The 26,263-nt window shown below is 38.2% G+C and overlaps 1 protein-coding gene and 1 pseudogene across 1 annotated transcript in view; both read right to left on the reverse strand.

Annotated features, from left to right (window-relative positions):
* LOC139009570 (phospholipid-transporting ATPase ABCA3-like) overlaps positions 1-26,263 on the reverse strand; it is a 173,707-nt gene that overhangs the window by 122,592 nt on the left and 24,852 nt on the right. Inside the window, exons 5-7 of the mRNA XM_070413828.1 lie at positions 7,194-7,348; positions 6,795-6,950; positions 6,278-6,488 (exon numbers count right to left, since the gene is read on the reverse strand). Coding sequence (XP_070269929.1) covers positions 6,278-6,488; positions 6,795-6,950; positions 7,194-7,348 — 522 coding nt within the window. The remainder of the gene's footprint in view (positions 1-6,277; positions 6,489-6,794; positions 6,951-7,193; positions 7,349-26,263) is intronic.
* LOC139008360 (60 kDa heat shock protein, mitochondrial pseudogene) lies at positions 20,536-22,236 on the reverse strand (annotated as a pseudogene).

The raw sequence follows: 26,263 nt of genomic DNA on the forward strand, positions 1-26,263 counted from the left end.
ACGATAGTCTAAACATAACTATCACTAGTAAGGAGACTAAATCAAGCATCAAAATCTCCTGAAAAGGAAATGCCAGAAGCAGATAATTTCACTGAGGAACTTTACTAAACATTTAAAAGAGAATTAATGACAATTCTTTATAATTCAAAAATATTGAAGAGTACAGTACAATTCTATACTCACTTTATGAGGCCAACATTGCCCTGATAACCAACTCAGAAAAAGACAGCACAAGAAAAGAAAACTGCAGGCCAATAACACTGATAGACATAGATGTAAACATCATTAACAAAATATGAGCATACTGAATCCAAGAACACATTAAAACAAAAATACCATGATCTGGTGGGATTTATCCCTGATATACAAACATGGTTCAACATGTACAAATCAATTAAAAAAACACATGTACAGTATAAAAGAAAAAAATCACATGATCATCTCTATAGGTGCAGAAAAAGCACTTAACAAAATGTAATACCCTTTCATAATAAAAACTCTCACTAAATCTAATATCGAAGCAATGTAACTCAACATAATAAATCCAATATAAGACAAACTGACTTCTAATATCATACTCTATGGTGAAGAACTAAAAGCTTTTCCTCTAAGATCAGGAATAAGACAAGGGTAACAACTCTCACCATTCCTATTCAACAAATCCTGAAAGTTCTATTCGAGTAATTAAGCAAGAAAAATAATGGTACCCAAATCAGAAAGAGAAAAAAGATCTTTGTTTACAGATGACATGATGATATATATAAGCAACCCTAAAGACTCCACAAAAAACATACACAAAATTGTTACAGCTTATATAATTCAGCAAGAGGTAGAATAAAAAAATCATCAAAAACTCATACAAAAATAGCCCTAGCTGGTTTCGCTCAGTGGATAGAGCATCGGCCTGTAGACTGAAGGGTCCCAGGTTCTCTATTCTGGTCAAGGGCATGTACCTTGGTTGCGGGCACATCCCCAGTAGGGGGTGTGCAGGAGGCAGCTGATCAATGTTTCTTTCTCATCAATGTTTCTAATTCTCTATCCCTCTCCCTTCCTCTCTGTAAAAAAATCAATAAAATATAAAAAAACATACAAAAATAAATTGTATTCCACACATTAACACTGTACTACCCAAAAAGAAAATTAAGAAAATAATCTCACAATAGCATTAAAAAAAAGAATAAAGAATTAAGCTTAAGTAAGGAGGTGAAATATTTGTACACTGAAAACTAAAATTCATTGATAAAAATCATTAATAAGAAAATTAATAGCCGAAACCAGTTTGGCTCAGTGGATAGAGAGTTGGCCTGCAGACTGAAAGGTCCCAGGTTCGATTCCTGTCAAGGGCATGTACCTGGGTTGTGGGCACATCCCTAGTAGGAGATATGCAGGAGGCAGCTAATCGATGTTTCTCTCTCATCGATGTTTCTAACTCTCTATCTCTCTCCCTTCCTCTCTGTAAAAAATCAATAAAATATATTTTAAAAAAATTAATAAAGACACAAATGGGAAAATATCCTGTGTCCATGAATGAATATTGCTAAAATGTCAATAGTACCTTAACTGATCTACAGAATTAATGCAATCCCTATCAATGCAATCCCAATGGCACTTATTATAGAAACAGAAGAAGATCCTAACATTAATTAAAAACACAAAAGACCCTGAGTAACCAAAAATTTTTTTCAAGAAAGAACAAACCTGGAAGCATCACACTTTCTGACTTCAAATATATTATAAATCAACAGTAATTAAAACAGTATGGTACTGGAATAAAATTAGAAAAAAATAGATCAATGTAATACATAGAGTCCAGAAATAAACCAACACATATATAGTCAATTGTCCAACAAGGTGCCAAGAATACACGATAGAGAAAAGACAGTTTCTTCAGCAAATGGTATTGAAAAAACTGGATATTCACCTACCAAAGACTGAATATGGGCCCATATTTGACATCACACACAAAAATTTTACATCATTGCAAAAAATACAATCAAAGTGTATTTAAGACTTAAGCATAAGACTTGACCCTACAAAATTCCTAAAAGTAAACATTGGGTAAAAGCTTCTTTACATTGGTCTTGGCAAAAAATTTTTTGGATATAACACCAAAAGTACAGGTAACAACAGCAAAAATAGACAAGTAGGGTTACATCAACCTAATAACCCTCTGCACCACAAAGGAAACAATCAATAAAATGGAAAGGCAAACCTATGGAATGAGAAAAAGTATTTGCAGAGACTATGACAAGTAAATGATTAATTTCTAAAATATATAAGGAATCCCAACTCAGTAGTAAACTTAATAGCAAAAAAAAAAACTAATATCCTGATTTTAAAATGTGTTAAAGATTTGAATAAACATTTCTCAAAGACACAGAAATGGTCATGAGGTATATGAAAAGATGCTCAACATGCCCTGACCAGTTTGGCTCAGTGGATTGAGCGTCGGCCTGCAGACTCAAGGGTCCCAGGTTCGATTCCGGTCAAGGGCATGTACCTTGGTTGCAGGCACATCCCCAGTAGGGAGTGTGCAGGAGGCAGCTGATTGATGTCTCTCTCATCGATGTTTCTAACTCTCTATCCCTCTCCCTTCCTCTCTGTAAAAAATCAATAAAATATATTTTTTAAAAAAAGAAAAAAAGAAAAGATGCTCAACATTACCAATCAAAACCACAATGAGATATCACCCCACACCCATTAGGACAACTATTAAAAAACAACAACAAGTGTTGGGGAAGATGTGAGAAAACTGGAACCTTTGTACACTGTTGGTGGGAATGCAAAATGGTGTAGCTACTATAGAAAACAGTATGGAGGTTCCTCAAAATTTAAAACTAGTCAGTCAGAGAAAGACAAATACCATGTGGTTTCACTTATATGTAGAATCCAGGGGTCCTCAAATTTTTTAAACAGGGGCTAGTTCAAAACAAAACAAACAGAAACAGACTCATAGAAACAGAAACCAAAGGGATGGTTACCAGAGGGAGTTGGTAGGGGATGGTTGAAAGAGGAATGGGAATATAGTCAATAATCTATCTCTATATAAGCCTACTATGCAAAGTGTCCTCTCTGGAGTTAGACCAGGAAACAGGGAGTTTGATCGCTTGCTATGATGTGCACTGACCACCAGGGGGTGGCACAGAACAAAGGAAGGCCCTGGCTGGCAGCCGGAAGGCCCTAATGGACCCTGATCGCCAGCCAGGCCTAGGGACCCTACCCGTGCACAAATTCCATGCACCGGGCCTCTAGTATTGCAATAAGTTTACAAGATGACAGATGATTACCAGAATTAGTTGGCTGATCATAATGCAAGGTATAAAAATGTCCAGTCACTATACTGTACACAAAAACTAATACAACCAATATAAGGTTGTATAACAACTATGCTTAAATAAAACAATAAATTTTGCAAACCAAAATAATGTCACCGCAATAAATTCAGTAAAATAAATTAAAAAACCAGAACTACCAAATGATCCAGCAATTCCACTTCTGGGCATTTATCTGAGGAAAACAAAAAACACTAACTTGAAAAGTCATAGATCCACTTTGAATTGATTTTTGTGTCTGGTGTAAGATAGTGTTCCAACTGCATATGGCAGTCCAAGTTTCCTAACATCATTTATTGAATTGACTGTTCTTTCTCATTACATATTCTTGAGTTTTTTGTCATAAATTAATTCACCATATATTTGTGGGATTATTTCTGGGTTCTCTTCTGTTCCATTGATCTATGTGTCTGTTCTTACACCAGTAAAACTTTTCTGATACACAGGTGATAAGATTTTTGCACAAAATCCACAAAAATACTATCAGACCTAATATGTGAATAAACAAGTTCATAGGATACAAGATCAATATAGAAGTCATTATATATCTAAATATTAGAAAAGACACAATTATCAAATGAATTTAAATATGTAATATTATTTACATAAAATTAAAAACAAAAATAGCTTGGAATAAATCTAATGAAAGACCTTCACAGTAAACACAACAAAATACAGCCCAAAATGATTAAATGGATGGACCCTAAATAAAGAAAGAAAATTATACGATGTTCATATATGAAAAGAGTCAATATTATTAAAATGAACAGTCTTCTCAAAATGGTATAAAGATTCATAGCAATCACAATCAATATTCTTCCAGGTTTTTTTGTAGAATTCGACAAAATGATCCTAAAATTCATATGGAACTAAAAAGGGACTAAAACAGGGGGGACTAATTTTGGAAAAAAAAAGTTAGTGGATTTATATTACCTGTTTTCAAGACTTACTACAAAGACACAGTATTCATGACTATGATATTTGTAGAAAGACAGACACAGGTCAATGAAAGAACAGAAAATCCAAAAGTAGACCAACATATAAAGAATCAACTGATTTTCATCAAAAGTGCCAATTCAACAGAAAAAAAAAGTTAAATGTATTCTGGATATTAACATGGAAAAATCAACATCAACAACTTATCTAACACCATTCACACAAAAACTAACTTGAAATAGGTCATGAACTTTTAGAAGCTAGAACCATAAAAAATCCAGAAGAAATATAAGAGAATATATTTGCAACCTTTACATAAGCAAAGGTTTCCTTAAAAGCATGGACCAAAAAAAGGAAAATAATTGATAAACTGGGCTTTCCAAATTTAAAAATTTATGCTCAATAAAAGATACTAGCAAAAAAATAAATAGGCAAGAAACGCATTTGAGAAATATTCACAATACATATATCTGACAAAGGACTTCTAGAATATGTGAACTGCAAATTAACAACAAAAAAGATACAAAACCAACATTTATACTTCACAGAGTCAATTATACAAAAAACCAATTTGTACATGAAAATGTACTAAATATAATTATTCCTAAGAAAATGAAAATTAAAGTAATAGATATTGTTTCACATTCTCTAGATCAGCTAAAATCCAAATACAATACCAAAATATTGGTATGGATGTAGAGCAAATTGATTTCTCAAACATGCTGGTAGTTGTAAAATAATACAAGCACTTTGGAGACTCTTTTGGCCGAATGTACACTTAATAATTGACCAAGTAACTACATTCCTATGTATTTTCACCCAAGATAAATTTTTATCCAACAGAGATTTTTACAAGCAAGTTTACAACATATTTATTCATGATATTTGGAAATTAGAAATGACCTAAAACAACCTAAAAGCCATGAAGAGTAGAACATGTGTACTACTGATACATGCAGCAACAAAGATTAATCTCAAACTACTGTGCTGAGGTAAAGAAACCAGAAACAAGAAATTATTGTGTATGACTCATTTCTGTTATTTTCAAGAACAGGCAAAATTAATGTATGGTAATAAAAATGATAAGGCAATTGCCTCTGGGAAAGGAATTGATGGAAAGAGGTTAAAGGCAATTTTCTGGGGTCATAGAAATACTCTGTATCTTGCTTTTCTTGGAGTCAAATGGGCATATACAATTGTAAAAACTCATCAAACTGAGCATGGAATATCTACTCACTGGACTCAACTAAATTACATAAGTTAGACTTCAACTAAAATTTTTTCCTTGACAATTTTTCCTCTATAGAGGGGAGACAGATAATAAACAAGGTAAATGAATTAATTATATATTCTATTAAGCTAGTGCTTCAGGGAAAAATGGAAAGAAATATGAAAAGTTGGAGATAAGGTGCTGAAATTTTATTTAGCAGGCCAAAGAAAACTGATGGATAGATAATTTTAAATAATTACCTAAAAGAGGTAAGGAAGCTATTAAGACATATTTGGCATTTTTATGTTTAGAAAAAGTCTTCTCAAAATTAGAACAAAATATTCTGCACATACAGAAGCAATTTTATACTGATTTAAACAAGGAGTAGATATTTATTCCCTACATTTTTCATAGAATTCATGAATATATCTATCTATTCATCATCCATCTACTGTCTGACTATAATCTATCATCTATCTATGTATTGAGATATCTAGCTCACTAAAGGCCCAACTGCAGTTGGGCAAATTACAATTTATATGGATGTCATATGAAAGAAATAAACATGAAATCTGGACAATGCAATAGTTTTGAAAAATTGAAATATGACCATTATTTCAAAGGGCTCATAGTTGAACCCAATTAAAAGAATAGAGGGGATCACTGAAGTGATTGGTAGATGTAAAACACACACAAAAACTATGTTAAATAATATTATTAAGATATCAATATTCATAAAAGCTGTGTTAGAATAATATTAAGACATCAATATCAAAAGAATGATTAAAGGGAGAGAGACCATATATGTTTTTGAGGAAAAGTGAAGAGCCACAGCATCGTAAGGATCCCTTCACCATGATGGCAATGCGGTCACCCAGGATGTCAGCTTCATCCATGTAGTGGGTGGTCAGTAAGATGGTGCGGCCCTGTTTGTACTGCTGAAGGAGGTCCCTGGTGGCCCTTCGCGAGGCAGGGTCCATGCCAGCTGTGGGCTCATCAAGTATCACCACCTAGAGACCAGAAGAAGAACTCCATGACCACGTTAAACACGACAGATTAGTGCACTGGGGTCTTTCCAGTCACTTGCCCAACTGAGCTAAGATGATAAGCTTAGACTAAAACTGAATTAGGAATGCTCACTGATTCCAAACCTATGACCGTTTTATTCCAACAAGGTTGATAATGTAAGCACATCTGGGATTTGGGAGGCTCCTTTTAGAGTGTTAGGTACATAGAAGCACATGGGTTTGTGTCAGCTTATTTTTTTTAGACATGCTTCAGTGGGGATCCATTTTTAGCTTTTATTTTACTTTTACCTTGGAGCCCCCTATAAGTGCTATAATGACGGAGAGTTTGCGCTTCATTCCTCCACTCAGCGATGCTGAAAATGCATTTTGCTTTTCAATCAGGTTAAAAGCAGACAGCATACGGTCACTTTCTATAGGGTACATCTTTCGAGGGACTCCTTTAATCTAGAAAGAGAAGGCAGACTTTACATGGTGCTTCCAACTTCATCGTCAGAAACATGTTTCACCAGCTCTTTTCTTACATCATCTACACAGTGTCTTCTTCCCTTTGCGTCTCTTTATGTTTAAAGAAGAATTCACCAAAAATAAGTTTTTGAAAGAAAGTTCAAAGAATAAGGATATTGATAGTAGGTACTCTATCTTAAGTACAGGAATAGAGTGGAAATAAAGCAACATGTCTTTGGTTACCATGCAATAGAAATAAAGGTGTTCTGATACTGTCAAGTAATTAAACAACAAGTCCTGCTGGGGACACAGGCCCAAGCTTTTCCTGATCTGGACCATCTGCTTTGAGATGGCAAATCCATTAACATAGGCCTCTCCACTGGTAGCAGGATAGAGACCTAGAATCAAGCAGAAGACATACAGAAGCTTAGTTTTCATGAGGGAACAGGACAACAAACTGTTCATTAGCACCTGAACTTCAAAATATACTTGTAGATTACGCATTAGAATTAGTAATATCTCAGCACCTCACAGTTGTTAGAATGGCTATTATCAATAAGACAAGAAATAATAAATGTTGGAGAGGATGTGAAGAAAAGAGAACCTTTGTACACTGCTGGTGGGTATAGTCATTCTGAAAAACCAGTATGGAGGTTTCTAAAAAAATTAAGACTAGAGCTACCATATGACCCAGCAAGCTTTTTACCAAGTTTCTACCTGAAAATTCTGAAAACAATTATTCATAAATAGAGATTACATATGTTCGTTGCAGCATTATTTACAATAGACAACACATGGAAACAACTCAAGAGTTCTTCAGCGGATGATTAAAGAAGAGTGATACATATATATAAATAAAAACATGTAACACAAACAGTGGCTGATTTGGGTGACATTGGTTGCCAGAGGGAAGGGATGGGGAAGAAGGGGGTCCTAATATAAGGTGACAGGAGAAGATTTGACTCTGGGTGGTGGGCACACAGAGCAATATACAGGTCTTGTAACATAGAAACCCATACATGAAGCCCATATGTTCATGTTGACAAATGTTACTCCAATCAACTTAATAAGTAAAATAAAAACATGAAATATTACCATTTACCACAACATGGATAGACCTAGAGAATATCGTGCTAAGTGAAGTAAATCAGATGGAAAAGGATAAAAACTATATGACTTCACTCATATGTGGGACATAAAACAAAAAGCAACAAACAAACACATAGATACGGACAACAAAATGACGGTTACCAGAGGGGTAGGGGAGTGAGGAAAGGATGGAGAGGGTAAAGGAAATAAATACAAGACGATGGCAGGAGACTAGACTGTAGGTGGTGAGCACACATCCAAGTATACACATGTATTATAAAGTGGTACACCTGCAATGTGTTATTAGACAATACTAGCCTGATACATTTAATGAAAAATAAACTAATACTGAAGCCCTACTGAGCTTTAAAAAATGAGGCTTTTGTGATACTAGTGGTACGTTTAGGAGAGGCATTTTGTTTCCATGTTTTTAAGTTTTTATTTTGCAAAAAATCCAAACCTACAGAAAAGTTGCAAGAACAGTATAATAAATCCTCTTATACCACCCACCTGAAAAAATAATTAGGAATACCTCACACAAAGGAAAGTTCTAGAAAATATAAATTGTTATCTTTGGAGTGAAGAGATTAAAAAGAATTTTTTATTTCATTACCTGTATGTTCTAATTTTATTTTTAAAAGAAATCTTTATTGTTGAGAGTATTACACATGTATCCTTTTTTCCCCTATTTCCACCTCTAAGGGATTCCCACCCCAGCCCAGCCCTTCACCACCCTATACAAATCTTTGGGTAATCTCCACCCCCGGTTCTATTTTATTCGTCAGTTTATTTTTGTTCATTAGATTTCCTGTTCGTTTATTTTGAGATTCAATTGTTGATAGATATGTATTTATAGCCACTTTATTGTTCATATTTTTCTCCTCCTCCTCCTCCTCCTCCTCCTCCTCCTCCTCCTCCTCCTCCCCTCCTCCTCCTCTCCTCCTCCTCCTCCCCTCCTCCTCCTCCTCCTCCTCCTCCCCTCCTCCTCCTCCTCCTCCTCCTCCTCCTCCTCCTCCTCCTCCTTCTTCTTCTTCTTCTTCTTCTTCTTCTTCACCCTTCAACATTTCATGTAATACTGGTTTGGTGGTGATGAACTCCTTCAGCTTCTTCTTGTCTGTGAAGCTCTTTATCTGACCTTCAATTCTAAATGATAGCTTTTCTGGGTAGAATAATCTTTGTTGTAGGTCCTTGTTATTCATCACTTTGAGTATTTCTTGCCACTCTCTTCTGGCCTGCAAAGTTCCTATTGAGAAATCAGCTGGCAGTCGTATGGGAGCTCCCTTGTAGGTAACTAACTGCTTTTCTCTTGCTGCTTTTAAGATTTTCTCTTTGTTTTTAACCCTTGGCCTTTTAATTATGATGTGTCTTGGTGTGGGCCTTTTTGGGTTCCTCTTGTTTGGGACTCTCTGCACTTCCTGGATGTGTAAGTCTATTTCTTTCACCAGGTAGGGGAAGTTTTCTTTATTTTTAAATTTTATTTACTTCTTTTATTATCTAATGTTTTACATATGTCTCCTTTTTCCCCAGTTGACCCCCTGCCCTAGCCATTCCCACCCTGGGCAAGTCCCCACCATCCCAGTGTCTGTGTCCATTGGGTATGCTAATATGTATGCATACAAGAACTTTGGTTGCTCTCTAACCACCCCCCCTCCCCACCTCAGCTAGGGGAAGTTTTCTGTCATTATTTCTTAAAATAGGTTTTCAATATCTTTCTCTCTCTCTTCTCCTTCTGGCACCCCCATAATGCGAATGTTGGTACCTTTGATGTTTCCCAGAAGCTCCTTACACTATCTTTATTTTTAAAATCTTATTTTATTGTTTAAAGTATTACAAATAGTAGTACATATGTCTCCTTTTCCCCCCATTGACCTCCCCTCAGCTTCCCCTACCCCCCGGAATATACCATCACCCCCCCCCCAATGTCTTGTGTACATTGGTTATGCTTATATGCATGTATACAAGTCCTTCGGTTGATCTCTTACCTCCCCTCAATGCTCCCCTGTCTTTGTGCTGTAGTTTGACAATTTGTCTGATACTTCCTTGGTATCTATTTTTGCTCATCAGTTTATAATGTTCTTTATACACCACAAATGAATGAGATCATGTGGTATTTATCTTTCTCCGACTGGCTTATTTTGCTTAGCATAATGCTTTCCAGTTCCATTTATGCTGTTGCAAATGGTAAGAATTAGTTCTTTTTTATAGCAGCATAGTATTCCATTGTGTAGATGTACCACAGTTTTTTAATCCACTCATCAGCAGATGGACATTTAGGCTGTTTCCAAATCTTAGCTATGGTGAATTGTGCTGCTATGAACATAGGGGTGCATATATCCTTTCTGATTAGTGTTTCTGTCTTCTTGGAATATATTCCTAGAAGTGGGATTATTGGGTCAAATGGCAGTTCCAATTTTAATTTTTTGAGGAAACACCATACTGTTTTTCACAGTGGCTGCACCAGTCTGCATTCCCACCAGCAGAGCATGAGGGTTCCTTTTTCTCCGCATCCTCTCCACCACTGGTTGTTGATTCATTGTTGATAGCCACTCTAGCAGATGTGAGATGGTACCTCATTGTTGTTTTGATTTGCATCTCTGGATGATTAGTGACTTTCAGCATTTCTTCATATGTGTCTTGGCTTTCTGTATGTCCACTTTGGAAAAATGTCTATTTAGGTCCTTTGCCTATTTTTTGATTGGATTGTTTATCTTCCTTTTGTTATGCTATGTGAGTTCCCTGTAAATTTTGGAGATTAAACCCTTATCTGAGATAACATTGGCAAAAATGTTCTCCCATGCAGTGGCTTTCTTGTTGTTTTGTTGATGGTTTCTTTTGCTGTGCAGAAACTTGTTATTTTGATGTAGTCCCATTTGTTTATTTTCTCTTTAGTTTCCATTGCCCTGGGTGCTGTATCGGTAAAGATATTGCTATGACACATGTCTGCTATTTTGCTGCCTATGGATTCCTCTAAGACAGGGGTGGGCAAACTTTTTGACTTGAGGGCCACAATGGGTTCTTAAACTGGACCGAAGGGCCGGAACAAAAGCATGGATGGAGTGTTTGTGTGAACTAATATAAATTCAAAGTAAACATCATTACATAAAAGGGTACGGTCTTTTTTTTTTTTTTTTAGTTTTATTCATTTCAAAGGGGCCGGATCTGGCCCGCGGGCTGTAGTTTGCCCACGGCTGTTCTAAGATGTTTATCATTTCCCATCTTACATTTAAGTCCTTTATCCATTTTGAGTTAATTTTTGTGTATTGTGCAAGTTGGTGGTCTAGTTTCATTTTTTTGGGCAAGTATCTGTCCAATTTTCCCAACACTATTTATTGAAGACACTGTCTTGACTCCATTGTATGCTCTTGCCTCCTTTGTCAAATATTGAGTACAATGGCTTGTTTAGATTTCCGGGTCCTCTGTTCTGTTCCATTGGTTTATATGTCTGCTCTTCTGCCAGGACCAGGCAGTTTTGAGAACAGTGGCTTTGTAGTATAGCTTGGTATCTGGTACTGTGAACCCTCAAATATTGTTTTTTTCTGAAGATTGCTGCAGATATTTGAGGTCTTTTTTATTCCATATTAATTTTTGGATAGTCTGTTCTAGGTCTTTTAAGTATGCCATTGGTATTTTAACGGGATTGCATTGAATTTGTAGATTGCTTTGGGTATTCTGGACATTTTAATGATGTTAATTCTACCAATCCATGAACACAGTATATTCTTCCATTTGTTCATGTCTTCCTCTATCTCTTTTTTCAGCGTCCTGAAATTTTCTGAGTACAGGTCCTTTATCTTCTTGGTTAAATTTATTCTTACCTATCTTAATTTTTGTTGCATTGGTAAATGAGATTGTTTTTTTAGTTTCTCTTTCTGTGAGTTCATTATTGGTGTATAGAAAATCCATAGACTTCTGGGTGTTAATTTTGTATCCTGCTACCTTACTGAATTCACTTATTAAATCTAGTAGTTTTTTGATAGAGTCTTTGGGGTTTTCTATGTACAATATCATGTCATCTGAGAATAAGGACAGTTTTACTTCTTCTTTTACAATTTGGATGCCTCTTCTTTCTTCTTCTTGTATTATTGCAATGGCTAGTACTTCTAGTACTATGTCAAATGGGAGGGGTGAGAGTGGGCATCCCTGTCTTGTTCCTGGTCTTAGAGAAAATGGTTATAGTTTTTGCCCATTGAGTATAATGTTGGCTATGGGTTTGTCATATATGGCTTTTATTATGTTAAGGTATGATCCTTTTATTTCCACCTTGATGAGAGTTTTTATCATGAAAGGGTGTTGGAATGTGTCAAATGCTTTTGGGTATGATTATATGGTTTCTATCAGTTTGATTATGTGATGTATCATGTTTATTGATTTGTGGATATTGTACTATCCTTGCATCCCTGGAATAAGTCCCACTTGGTCATGGTGTATGATTTTTCTAATGTAATACTGGATTTAATTTGCTATAATTTTGTTGAGAAATTTGGCGTCTATGTTCATGAGAGATATTGGCCTGTAATTCCCTTTCTTTGTATTGTCTTTATCTGGTTTTGGGATTAGGGTAATGGTGGCTTTGTGAAAAGAGCTTGGAAGTGGTCCTTCCCCTTGAATTTTTTGGAATAGTCTGAGGAAGGTAGGTTTTATTTTTTCTTTGAATGTTTGATAAAACTCCCCTGTGAATCTGGTCCAGAGCTTTTGTGTGTTGGAAGTGTTTTGATTATTGCTTCAATTTCCTCCATAGATATCAGACTATTCAGATTTTTTTATTCCTGCTGGTTGAGTTTTAGGAGGTCGTATTTTTCTAGGAATATGTCTATTCTAGGTTATCCAGTTTGTTGGAATAGAGTTTCACATAGTATCTTTTTTATGATTCTTCGTATTTCTGTGGGGTCTGTTGTTATTTCTCCTCTTTCATTTCTGATTTTGCTAATTTGGGTCCTTTCTCTTTGTTTTGTTTTAAATAAATCTTTATTGTTCAGATTATTACAGTTGTTCCTCTTTTTTCCCCCCATAACTCCCCTCCACCCAGTTCCCACCCCACCTTCTGCCTTTACCCACCCCCACTGTCCTCATCCACAGGTGTACGATTTTTGTCCAGTCTCTTCCTGAACCCCCCACACCCCTTTCCCCCCCGAGAATTGTCATTCCACTCCCTTTCTATGCCCCTGATCTACACTAATAAAAGAGAAACATGGTAATTAGCATATGACTGCTACCCTTTTCATTGGCTAATCAGTGAGTATATGCAAATTAACTGTGAGCCAAGATGGCGGCCAGCAGCCAGGCAGCTGGAAGCAAACATGAGGCTTGCTTGCTGCAGTGACTGCAGACTCCAACGTTCCCCGCCTGCACTGCCGGCCTCTGAGCTGGCAGTTTGAAACTTTGTAACAAATATAGAAGCTAAACAAAACCGCAGGGATCTCAGAGCTGGAGTTATACATTGTTACGATTATAGAACGGCAAACAAACCAGCAGCGGAAGCCTCAGAGCTAGAGCCAGAGCTAAAGCTGGCCCAGAATAAAAAAAAAAAGAAAGAAAGAAAGAAAGGAGCGGTTGGGAGCTTCAGTCAATCGTCAGCCTTAAGGCAGCCCTCAGCCCCTCACCCAGACTGGTTAGGCACCCCAGTGGGGACCCCCACCCTGATCCAGGACACCATTCAGGGCAAACCAGACTGCCCCCAGGCCTCTATTCTATATAGTAAAAGGGTAATATGCCTCCCAGCACTGGGATCAGCAGAGCAGCGAGGCCTCCTGGCACCGGATCAGTGTGACAGGGGGCAGTGCCCAAACCCCCTGATCGCCCTGTGGCTCTGTGTGTGACAGGGTGCGGTGTCCCAACCCCCCCACCCCCACCACAGGCCCTACTCTGTGTGTGACAGGGTAGAGCCATAACCTCCCCATCGGCCCTGCCCTGAGTGTGACAGTGGCGGCGCCCCAACCCCCTGATCGGCCCTGCTCTGTGGGTGATAGAGGGTGGCGCCCCAACCCCCTGATCGGCCCTGCTCTGTGGGTGATAGAGGGCAGCGCACCAACCCTCCCCCACCCCCCGACTGGCCCTGCTGTGTGTGTGATGGGGTAGAGCCATAACCTCCCCATTGGACCTGCCCTGAGTGTGACAGTGGTGGTGCCCCAACCCCCTGATCGGCCCTGCTCTGTGGGTGATAGAGGGCGGTGCCCCAACCCCCCGATCCGCCCTGCTCTGTGTGTGACAGGGGGCGGTGCCCTAACTCCCCTATTGGCCCTACTCTGTGAGTGACAGGGGGGAGCTCCCCATCCCCCTGATTGGCCCTGCTCTGTGCGTGACAGTGGGTGGCGCCGCAACCTCCCCATCGACCCTGCCTTGAGTGTGACAGGGGGCGGTGCCCCAACCCCCCAATCGGCCCCACTCTGAGCATGACTGAGGGTGGCATCGCAACCTCCCAATCCGCCCTGCTCTGTGCATGACAGGGGGCGGCGCCCCAACTCCCCAATCGGCCCTGCTCTGAGCCTGACCAGGGGCTGCACCTAAGGATTGGGCCTGCCCTCTGCCACCCGGGAGTGGGCCTAAGCCAGCAGGTCGTTATCTCCCGAGGGGTCCCAGACTGCAAGAGGGCACAGGCCAGGCTGAGGGACCCGCCCCCTTCCCCCCTGAGTGCACAAATTTTTGTGCACCGGACCTCTAGTTCTATTATATTCACCAGTTTACTCTGTTCCTCAGATTTTTTATTCACTTGATTTTTAGATTCACTTGTTGATAGATATGTAATTGTTCATAATATTTATCTTTACCTTTTTTCTTCTTCTTCCTCTTCTTAAAGAATACCTTTCAGCATTTCATATAATACTGGTTTGGTGGTGATGAACTCCTTTAGCTTTTTCTTTTCAGTGAAGCTCTTTATCTGACCTTCAATTCTGAATGATAGCTTTGCTGGGTAAAGTAATCTAGGTTGTAGGTTCTTGCTATTCATCACTTTGAATATTTCTTGCCACTCCCTTTGGTCTGCATAGTTTCTGTTGAGAAATCAGCTGACAGTCATATGGGTAGTCCCTTGTAGGTAACTGACTTTTTTTCTCTTGCTGCTTTTAAGATTCTCTCTTTGTCTTTTGCTCTTGGCATTTTAATTATGATGTGTCTTGGTGTGGTCCTCTTTGGATTCCTTTTGCTGGGGTTCTCTGTGCTTCCTGGACTTGTAAGTCTAATTCTTTCACCAGGTAGGGGAAGTTTTCTGTCATTATTTCTTCAAATAGGTTTTCAATATCTTGCTCTCTCTCTTCTTCTGGCACCCCTATAATTCGGATGTTGGTACGTTTGAAGTGGTCCCAGAGGCTCCTTACGCTATCTTCATATTTTTGGATTCTTTTTTCTTTTTGCTTTCCTGATTGGGTATTTTTTGCTTCTTCATATTTCAAATCTTTGACTTGATTCTTGGAATCCTCTTGTCTGCTGTTGGATCTCTGTATATTATTCTTTATTTCAGTCAGTGTATGCTTAACACTACGGTGTCGGGTGAATTTCCCGCCAAAATATAAGATGGCGCGGGCAATTATTTAGGTTTCCCGCGCAAAATCAGAGTTAGTTTAAAATGCCTATATCTTTTGAAGTATGGGTTCGATTGAAATGAAATTTTCGGTTTCTTGTGTAAAAAATGAAAATTTATTCAATCACAGACATTTTTTTATCTATTCAGTACATAAATAATTCGATATATATAAACTAAATACGAAAAACCCAAAAAATACTTATTACCTAAAAATATACACATATTTTTAAAGTTTAAAATAATATTTTCATAATAAATCAAAACAAATAGAAATTAATAGTTTTTTAGCGTATGATATTTTTCAAAACACGCCCCTTTATGTAGAGGTATATTGCAAAATTTGCACATGTAGCGTGTCTCACTGCGCAATTTATGAACGGAACATACGCGACACCTTCTCAAAATGTTTTTCTTTTTTCCACTTCCGACAATTGCCTGTAACGTATGCTTTCTCATGTCCATCGATAGCCTGCATGGTGGATCAGATGTAGGTGGTTTAGCCCGCATTCCAGAAGTAGACGGTGCTGGTTGAAGGTCTGGAACAATGTCCATGTCCTCTGGAATATCATCCGTCAACCAGTGGATAGCTGTTTGTTTCAAAAACATTTTAAAACCCATTTTTCTTTGCCTCACTGATTTGTAAACTGCATAAGAATTAAATAATGCGCAATTTATCATATACATTGCCAACCTTTTTGTCCATTTGACCGTCCTCCGCAATATCGAATAATATGAAAGGTATTGGTCGGCCCGGTCAACACCTTTCATATGTTTATTGTAGTCAATGAGTGCATTCGGTTTGACAATTTTCTTTTTTGATGTTCTGTCAATATTCTGACTTTCTTCCATCTCCGCAGAATGAATCGAAGAAATCAGGTATACAGGCTTTTTTGATTGCCACACTTGTAACAATATATCATTTTTCCTTATAAATTTTGTTTCACCTTTTTTCAAAGAAATTGTTTGAAAATCTTTAGGTATACCTCGATTTTTCCGGATTGTTCCACATATTCTGAATTTGTTTTTCATAAGTGCTTCACAATTTGCGACGCTATTATAATAATTGTCCATATATATATGGTACCACGAATCAGTGTATGGAGACACTACTGTTTGTATCGTTTCCAATAATCACTTTCCTTCGCCGCAATAAATTTCCATGTTACAGATATATCCTGTATCACTTTTGCACAACAAACGAAACAATATTCCATATTTAACGATCTTGCCAGCATTATATACCCTAAAGAATAATCTTCCCCTCCAAGGTACGATCCCTTCATCTAGTGATAATTGCTGATGAGGTTTGTAAATATTTATAAATTTAGGCACAAAATAATCTAGTACTGGTCTCACTTTGCAAAGTCTATCTGATTCATTTACGATATCTGCATTATTATTGAAGTGCCAAGCTTTCCATATCTGTCGGAACCTGTCTCTCGTCATCGTTTTACCAAAATATGGCGTCTCCGTCCATGGCTCCGTGGTCCAATAGTCATCTCTTCTATCTTTGCGCACCTGTCCCATGAGAACAATTAACCCTAAAAACTTCTTCATCTCTTGAGGGGTTATATCTTTCCACTTTAGGCTTTTTTTTGAAAGTTTGAAATTATTCCTATTTTGATTATAATACCTGTTTGACTCCTCTACAAGAAATTCAAAAAAATCATCTCCGATAAATAATTTCACGGCATCTTCTATATTATTTATAACAGCATCTGTGTTTAATCCTTGATGCCCTAAAAAATCTTCTAAGACCGGTGGATTATCAACATGCGACCATTCTTCTCTCCCGCCTTCTATATCTGACTCTGAGTCAGAGCTGGAGCTCGAAATTCTTCGTCGCCTCAATGTCCTGGGACGCACCATTACTTCATCATCACTAGAATCTTCATCACTTGTACTTGCATTTTCAAGATCGCTATCACAAGAATAATTGGACAACTTGTCTGCGCAAAACTCATCATCACTATAGTCTGAATGCTGCGACATTCTAGGTTAAAGCAAATAAAAATAATACTAACTGAAAATAGCGGTACTCCGATAGATATCTGATATAAAAAAATAATTATTATGCGAACACTTTGCGGAACGATTTTATTTTATTTGGTTAAAAAATTCTATATGAATGTCTTTATCACAATATATTTAAATATTTAAACACGTAATAATATTCACAAAACTCAAAACTAAAGACGTCCGGACACAAGAAGTATTTCTCAATAACTATTCTCTTTGCATGGTGAGATATCCAGGGATATCGGTTATAAAATGAGAAAACAATACATTGGTACCCTAATGGTATTGTACTCGACCAGCGCCATAAAGTGTTCTCTACTTACAAGGGATTTTTATGATACCTATTACCCCAATGGGTATGAAACGGTTCGCATACGCAGGTAGGCATCTTTGTGAACGGCAAACAAACAAATATTTGGTAATACGCAGTTACAATCGGCCCGAGTTTACACGTTTCCCGCACTCCACCGCAAATCTATATGAACCGAGTTAAGACGGCTCCCGCGGAGTACGCGCAATTCACGCGAGCCGACTTAACTCGTTTCCCGCAATCCAAGTGTTAATTTCTAGTTGGTCCTTGTTCATATCCTCGAGGGTCTCACTAAATTTATTGGCAGTTTCTAGGAAATTCTTGAAAAACCTCATAACCATGGTTTTGAACTCTATAGCCAGTAGTTTTCTTTCCTCCATTTCTGTCATTTGTGATCTGTTTCTTTGTCTCTGCATTTTGGCTGCTTCCCAGTGTTGATAGAGTGGCTTTCTGTGCTAGGTGTCCTATAGGGCCCAGTGGCTCAGCCTCTCCAATTACCTGAGTTGAACACTCTTGGTGCACCCCTTTGTGGGCTGTGTGCACAGTCTTGTTGTAGTTAAGCCTTGATTGTTGTTGGTATCACTGGCAGGAATTGACCTCCAGGCCAATTGGCTGTGAGAATCAGTTGTGTCTATAGCCTCCAAGTGTTTGAATTTTTTATTGTTTTTATTGTAGTTTATTTCTAATATTGTGCCATTGTGATCTGAGAAGATGCTTGATATTTCAATCTTCTTGAATTTGAAGAGACTTTGCCTGTGTCCCAATATGTAGTCTATCTTAGAAAATGTCTCATGTGCGCATGAGAAGAATGTATGTTCTGTAGTTTGGGGGTGGAATGTTATAAAGATGTCAATTAAGTCCATCTGATCTAGTGAGTCATTTAGGATTGCTGTTTCTTTGCTGATTTTTTGTCTAGAGGATTTATCCAATGATGTCAGTGGTGTATTAATGTCCCCTACTATTATTGTATTGCTGTTGATCTCTCCCCTGATATCTTCCAGAAGTTTGTTTTATGTATTTGGGTGCTCCTGCATTGGATGCATATATGTTTACCAGAGTTATTATCCTCTTGTTGTATTTATCCCTTTAGAATTATTAAGTGGCCTTCCTTGTCTCCTGTTATGTGGTCTTCACTTTGAGGTCTATTTTGTCAGATATAAGTATTGCTACCCCAGCTTTTGTTTCATTTCCATTTGCCTGAATGATATTTTTTCATCCCTTCACTTTCAGTCTGTGTGAGTCCCTTGTTCTGAGGTTGGTCTCCTGTAGACAGGATATATATGGGTCATGTTTTCTTATCCTACAAAGATGTCTTTTGATTGGAGCATTTAATCCATGTACATTTAATGTTATTATTTATAGGTACTTGTTTGTAGCCATTTCTGTACTTTATGTCTGTGTTCCTTCCTCCTTATCTATTTCTTCTTTTTACAGCATTCTCTTTAGCATTTCTTGCATTGCTAGGTCATTAGTGACAAACTCCCTTAGCCTTTCTTTTGTCTGCAAAGCTTCTGATTTCCTCTTTAACTTTTCTTGCATTTTTGGCTTGGTAGCGATAAACTCCCTTAGCCCTTTTTTGTCTGTGAATCACCTGATTCCATTTTGAATGATTGCCTTGCTGGATAGGGTATTATTGGATTCAGTCCCTTGCTTTGCATCACTTTGTATACTTCATTCCATTCCCATCTGGCCTGATGTGTTTTTGTTGAGAAATCATTTGATAATATAATGGGATATCCTTTGTAGGTAACGCTCTGTCTCTCTCTCTTGCAGCCTTTAAGATTCTTACTTTGTTGTTGATGTTTGCCATTCTAATTATGACATATCTTTATATAGGTCTTTTGGGGTTCATCTTGTTTGGGACTCACTGTGCTTACGTGACTTTTTCTTCCACAAATCAGGGAAGTTTTCTGTTAGTATTTCTTCAAATAGGTTCTCTAATCCTTGCTCCTCTTCTTGTCCTTCTGGCACCCCTATTATATGTATGTTACTTCATTTCGTTTTTTCCCAAAGCTCCATTATGCTCTTCTCTTGCTTTCTAATTTTTTTCTGCAATTGTTGTTCAGTTCGGGCTTGTTTTTCTGCCCTGTCTTCTATCTCACTAATATGGTTCTCTGCTTCTTCAAGTCTACTGTTGACATCCTCAATCATGTTATTTATTGTAGCCATATCATTCTTGACTTCCTCTTGATTATTTTCTTTTAACTTTAACTTTTTATTTTACAAAGGTCACATAATTGGATATTTCTCAACTTTGTACACAATTATTCTTACTCTCCACAGAAAGGCTGCTTCTTCACTTCTCATCAGGTGATGGCAAGCACTAAAATCCTGATTTTAACGGAATAATAGTAAAAATGCCTCAGTGATTTAAGTTCAAAGCAGTACATTGGTATATGGCTCTTGCACTTATCAGAAATGTACAAATGTATTTTTATTAAAAATGAAAAATAAATTATCTGTAGGCATGGACAATGACAACAGTAAACATTGCATGTTGTCAACTGAAACCAGTAACTGATGATTAGAGTGATTTTCTTGAACCTCAGCCAGCCTTTTCTTCAATCATTTCCTTCAACTAACTTCTCTGAAGTTATAGGTGAGGAAATGCCCTGAGCTTCCTCTCAGTTCTCAGTAATGATGGTAAAGGGCTAGAACATGCTGCCTCCAATCCCTCCTCCCATGCTGCCCATCCCACCCATCCCGAGGTCCTTCTCCTCTTTAGGAATTCCTGTGACCAGAATTTCTGCTGTTGTTACCAGAGAGGCCACACCAGCATCATCCAGTAAAGCAGTTCTTACAACTTTAGTTGGAGCAATGATTCCTTTTTCCATCATATTCACAAAATCTCCAACCATGGCATCATAACCAATTTCTGAGGAACTTTGCATAATTTTCTCAACTATCAATGATTCCTCAACATCTGCATTCCTAGCAATGGTCATTGAAGGAGTTTTTAGTGCTTTCTTAATAATTTCTATACCAATTTTTTGATATTCATTAGTTGGAGGTAATGAGCCCAAGGCTGGAATGCACCGAAGCAGGGCACAGCCCCCTCCCAGAACAATGCCTCCTTTCACAGCAGCTCGGGTAGCACTGAGGGCATCTGTGACTCTTTATTTTCATTCACTTCAAAATCACTTGTCCCACCAACCTTCAGCACAGCTATCCCATCTGAGAGTTTGGCCAGGCATTCATTTAGTTTTTCCTTTTCATATTCACTAGTTCTGATATCTAACTGCTCAATGATTTCTTGAATATGTTCTTCAATTTGAGCCTTGTAACCTTTTCCCTTCGAGAGCATGGCATCATCTTTGGTTACAATGACCTCTCCAACTTTTCCTAAGTCATGAGGCTGAACGTCTTCTAGATTGACAGTCAATCCTTCTCCAAACACGGCACCACCAGTAGCAATAGCCATGTCTTTAAGCTGGTTCTTCCTACTGTTCCCAGAACCTGGAGCTTTGACTGCTACAACTTGAAGACCAACTTTTAGCCTAGTCAAAACATGTGTACTTAAAGCTTCTCCACCAACATCTTCAGCAATTATGACCAGGGGCTTACAGTGATCATTGGCAATTTCAAGAGCAGGTCTGATGGACTGAACACTAGAAATTTTCTTTTCACTCAAAAAAAACATATGCATCTTGGAATTCACATTTCTGACCTTTTGCTGTATTAATAAAGTTTGGAGAAATATAACCTAGATCAAACTTCAATAATTTCTAATTCATCATTCAGTGATTTTCCTTTACAGTGATCTCACCTTTCATTCCAACCTTTTCCATTGCCTCAGAAATTATGTTGCAATTTCTTTGTCTCCATTTGCAGAAATTGTAACAACCTAAGATATTTATTCAGGGGTTATCACAGGTTTAGACTGCTTCTTAAGTTCATAAATTACAGCATCAACAGCTAACATCACACCTCTCCTGATTTCCACTGGATTAGTACCTACTGATCTTCTCAAAGCCTTCCTTGGCAATGGAGCATGACAGCACAGTAGCAGTCATGGTGCCATCCCTAGCCTCTTCACGTGTATTATTGGCAATATCTTGAACAAGTTTAGCACCAATATTTTTATATTTATCTTTTCAGTCAATGGACTTTGCAACAGTCACACCATCATTTGTTACTTTGGGACTTCCCCAGCTCTGTTCAATAATCACTGTTCTTCCCTTTGGCCCCATAGTAATGGCTACAGCATTGGCTGAAAGGTCTATACCTTGAAGCATTATGGCTTGAGCCTCTGCACCAAATTTTACATCTTTGGCATAAGAACAAGTGAGATGAGGAACCAATGCCCTGGTCATGGGCCTAATCTGGTGAAGGCCTGTGTGTAATCGAAGCATTTCTGCAGGGCAGTGGCAGGGCAAGCAGGTTGCGAGGCAGGCCATTGGGAGTGAGTGAGGGCTCCTCTTGATTCTTACGTAAGTTGTTGATTTTCTCATCCATCTGGTTTATGAACTGTATGACCATTACGCTGAATTATTTTTCTGATATATTGCATGCCTCCATTTCACTTAGTTGCTTTTCTGGCAATCCTCCTTTTCTTTCCTTTGGACATTTTACTTTGTCTCCCTATTTTTACTATCACTGAAGGGTCCAGGTGCTGAGCTGTGTGGGGCTTGTGCCACAGTGGTGGGTTGGCGGGAGAATCATGCATCCCAAGAGTCTCAGGAGAGCTCAGGCACCAGGATGCGTGGATACAGTGGGTCAGCGGGAGCCTCACACCTGCCAAGAGTCATGGGAGAGCCCAGGGGCCGGAACACATGGGGCTTGTGCCACTGTGGTAGGTCGGTGGGAGGGGAATGCACTCCAGGACTCACAGGAGCTTGTGGCAAAGAAGGCTGGAGTCCTGGTGTTTGTGGGTCTACAGCTATAGTAGCAGGTCATGGCCACAGTGGCTATAGAGTCTTGGGTGGCATCTGAAGCCAGTCTGGGTGGTGGTGAGGCTGGGCTCCTAGTCACAGTAGCTCTACCCTTCAAGATGACATGGTTTCTGTGTCATTGCCAGATGCCAAGGAGTGTTTGCAACAGTAGTGGGGGTATCTCATCTAAGAGAGCCCAGTATGCCAGGCCCTGAGACTCCCACAGGATCTAACTGCCCCTCACTCACACACACACACACACACACACACACACACCTCCACACACTCCCCTTTCACTCCCTCCCTCACTCACACTCTCCCTCATTGCCGTCCTGCTGGCTGCCATCTTGGCTCCTCCTAGATTTTCTCTTACTTCTTCACTTTTGGGACATTGTATGTTCCTAGAAACTTACCATTTCTTCCATATTCTCTGATTTGTTGGCATATAGTTGTTTGTAATATTTTCTTATAATCCTTTGTATTTCTGTGGTCAGTTACTTCTCCTCTTTCATTTCTGATCTTATTTATTTGGGTCCTCTTTTTTCTTCTTGAAGAGTCTGTCAAGAAGAAATGTTTGTCAACCTTGTTTATCTTTTCAAAGAACCAGGTCTTGGTTTCATTTACCTTTTGTCTTGTTTTTTTTTTTTAGATTCTATTTTGTTTATTTCTGCACTGATATTTATCATTTCTTCTACTCACTTTAGGTGTTGTTTGTTGTTATTCTTCTAGATACTTTAGGTGTAAGGTTAGATTGAGGTTTTTCTTGTTTCTTGAGTTTTTCTTGTTTCTTTCTATAATGCTATGAATTTTCCTCTTAAGACTGTTTTCCTGGTGTCCCATAGATTTGGGCTTGTTGTGTTTTCATTTTCATTTGTCTCAAGGTATGTTTTGATTTCTTCCTTTTTTTAAAATATATTTTATTGATTTTTTACAGAGAGGAAGGGAGAGAGATAGAGAGTTAGAAACATCGATGAGAGAGAAACATCGACCAGCTGCCTCCTGCACATCTCCCACTGGGGATGTGCCCGCATCCCAAGTACATGCCCCTGACCGGAATCGAACCTGGGACCTTTCAGTCCACATGCCGACGCTCTATCCACTGAGCCAAACCGGTTTCGGCTTGATTTCTTCCTTGACATCACTGTTAACCCATTCATTGTTTAGTATCATGTTATTTATTTATTTTTATAATATATTCCTATTGATTTCAGAGAGTAAAGGAGAGAGATAGAGAGATAGAAACATCAATGATGAGAGGGAATCATTGATTGACTGCCTCCTACATGCCCCCAACTGGGGATTGAGCCTGTAACCCAGGCATGTGTCCTTGACTGGAATTGAATCCGGGACCCTTCAGTCCGCAGGCTGATGTTCTATCCAGTGAGCCAAACCAGCTAAAGCATAACATGTTATTTAACTTTCATGTGGTTTTCAGTTTTATTTTCTTTTGATTTCTACTTTTATGCCATTGTTGCTAGGGCAAATGCTTGAAATGATTTCAATCTTCTTAAATTTATTGAGACTTTATTTGTGTGCTATTATATGGTCTATCCTAGATATAGTTTCATATGTCTTAAAAAGAATGTATATTCTGCAGCTTGTGGGTGAAATTCTCTGAAGATATCAATTAATTCTGTTATAGTATGTCATTTAAGACTGTTTCCCTGTGAATTTTCTGTCTGCAATATCTATCCATTCATTTAAATGGGGTGTTGAAATCCCCAACTATGATTGTACTACTGTTGATCTCTTCCATATGCCCATGAAGAGTCGCTTTATATATTTGGGTACATAAGTATGTACAAGGGTTAAATTCTCTTCTTGGATTGATCCTTTGTTTTAAAGTCTATTTTGTCTGATATAAGTATCATTGCCTCAGCTTTTTCTTATTTCCATTTGTGTGAAATAACTCCATACCTTTACTTTTAGCCTGTCTTTTATTCTGAGGTGAGTCTCTTGTAGACGGCATATATAAGATTCTTGTTTTCTTATACTTTCAGCTACGTATGCTTTGACTGGAGTATTTATCTTTAAAGTGGTTATTGCCATATTTTTCTTTCTAATTATGTTCCTTTTGTTTGTTTGTTTTCTTTTTTCTTCTTAAAGAAGTCTCTTTAAAATTTCTCAGAATGCTTACTTGGTGATAATGAAATCCTTTAGGTTTTGTTGTCTGAAAATCTTTTTATTTTTTCTTTAATTATAAATGATAGCCTTGCTGGCTAGATTAGTTTTGTTTTAAATCTTTGCTTTCCTTCACTTTGAATATTTTGTGTTAATTCCACTGGCCTTAAATGTTTCTCTTGAGAAATCAGCTGATGGTCTTACTGGAGTTCCCTTGTAGATAACCGACTTTCTCTTTCTGTTTTTAAGATGCTCTTTGTCTTTAACTATCACCATTTTTATTATGATGTATCTTGTGGTCCTATTTCAGTTCATATTGTTTGGAACTCTCTACACTTCCTTGACTTGTATGCCTTTTTCATTCATCAGGTTAGGAAAGTTCTCAGTCATTATTTCTTCAAATAGTTTCTCAATCTATTGTTCTCTTCTCCTTCTGGAACCCCTATTATGTTGATATTGTTATACTACTCATTGTCCCAGGTATCCCTTAAACTATCCTCCTTTTTAAAAAAATTCTGTTGTCTTTTTGCTGCTCTGATTGGGAGTTTCCTGCTACCTTCTAAATTGCTGTTTTGGTCCTCTGCTTAATCATCTGCTGTTGATTCCTTCCAGTGTATTCTTTATTTCAGATATTGTTTTATTTCTGACTAGTTCTTTTTTATGGTTTCTACATCCATTTTGTTTTGTTTGGTTTGGTTTGGTTAATCCTCACCTGAGGATATTTTTTCCCATTGATTTTCAGAGAGAGTGGAAGGGAAGAGAAAGTGGGGGAGAAAAAGAGAGAGAGAAAGGGAGAGAGAGAGAGAGAGAGAGAGAGAGAGAGAGAGAGAGAGAAACATTGATGTGAGAGACACATTGACAGGTTGCCTCCTGCATGCACCCTGACTGGGGACAGGGATAGAACCCACAACCCAGGTACATGCCCTTGACTGGGAATTGAACCACAACCCTTTGGTGTATGGGCTGACACTCTAACTAGGGCTTTGTGTCCTTTTTTATGATTACTATCTCTTTGGTGAAATTCTCTCTAAGTTCTAAATTTCTTGAGGATCTTCATAGCCATTGCTTTGAACTCTTTATCGGCCATTGTTTACCTTCATTTCATTTAATTCTTTTTCTGGGGATTTCTCCAGTCCTTTCATTTGGGTCATGTTTCTTTGTCTCCCTATTTTTGCTGCCTCTCTGTATTCATTTCTGTATATCAGGTAAATCTGCTATGTTTCCTAGTCTTGGCATGGTAGCCTTATGTAGCAGGTGTCTTGTGGAGCTCAGTATTAAAGTCTTCCTGATCACCTGAGATAGGTGCTCCAGGAATGTCCCTTGTGTGGGTTATGTAAGCTCTCCTGTTGTAGTTAAGTCTTGATTGCTTTTTGTACTTCTGTGAGGT

This window comes from Myotis yumanensis, unplaced genomic scaffold (assembly GCF_028538775.1).
Source record: "Myotis yumanensis isolate MYYU_CA2020_CCGP unplaced genomic scaffold, mMyoYum1.0.hap1 SCAF_4, whole genome shotgun sequence".
In the NCBI taxonomy this organism is placed as follows: Eukaryota; Metazoa; Chordata; class Mammalia; order Chiroptera; family Vespertilionidae; genus Myotis; species Myotis yumanensis.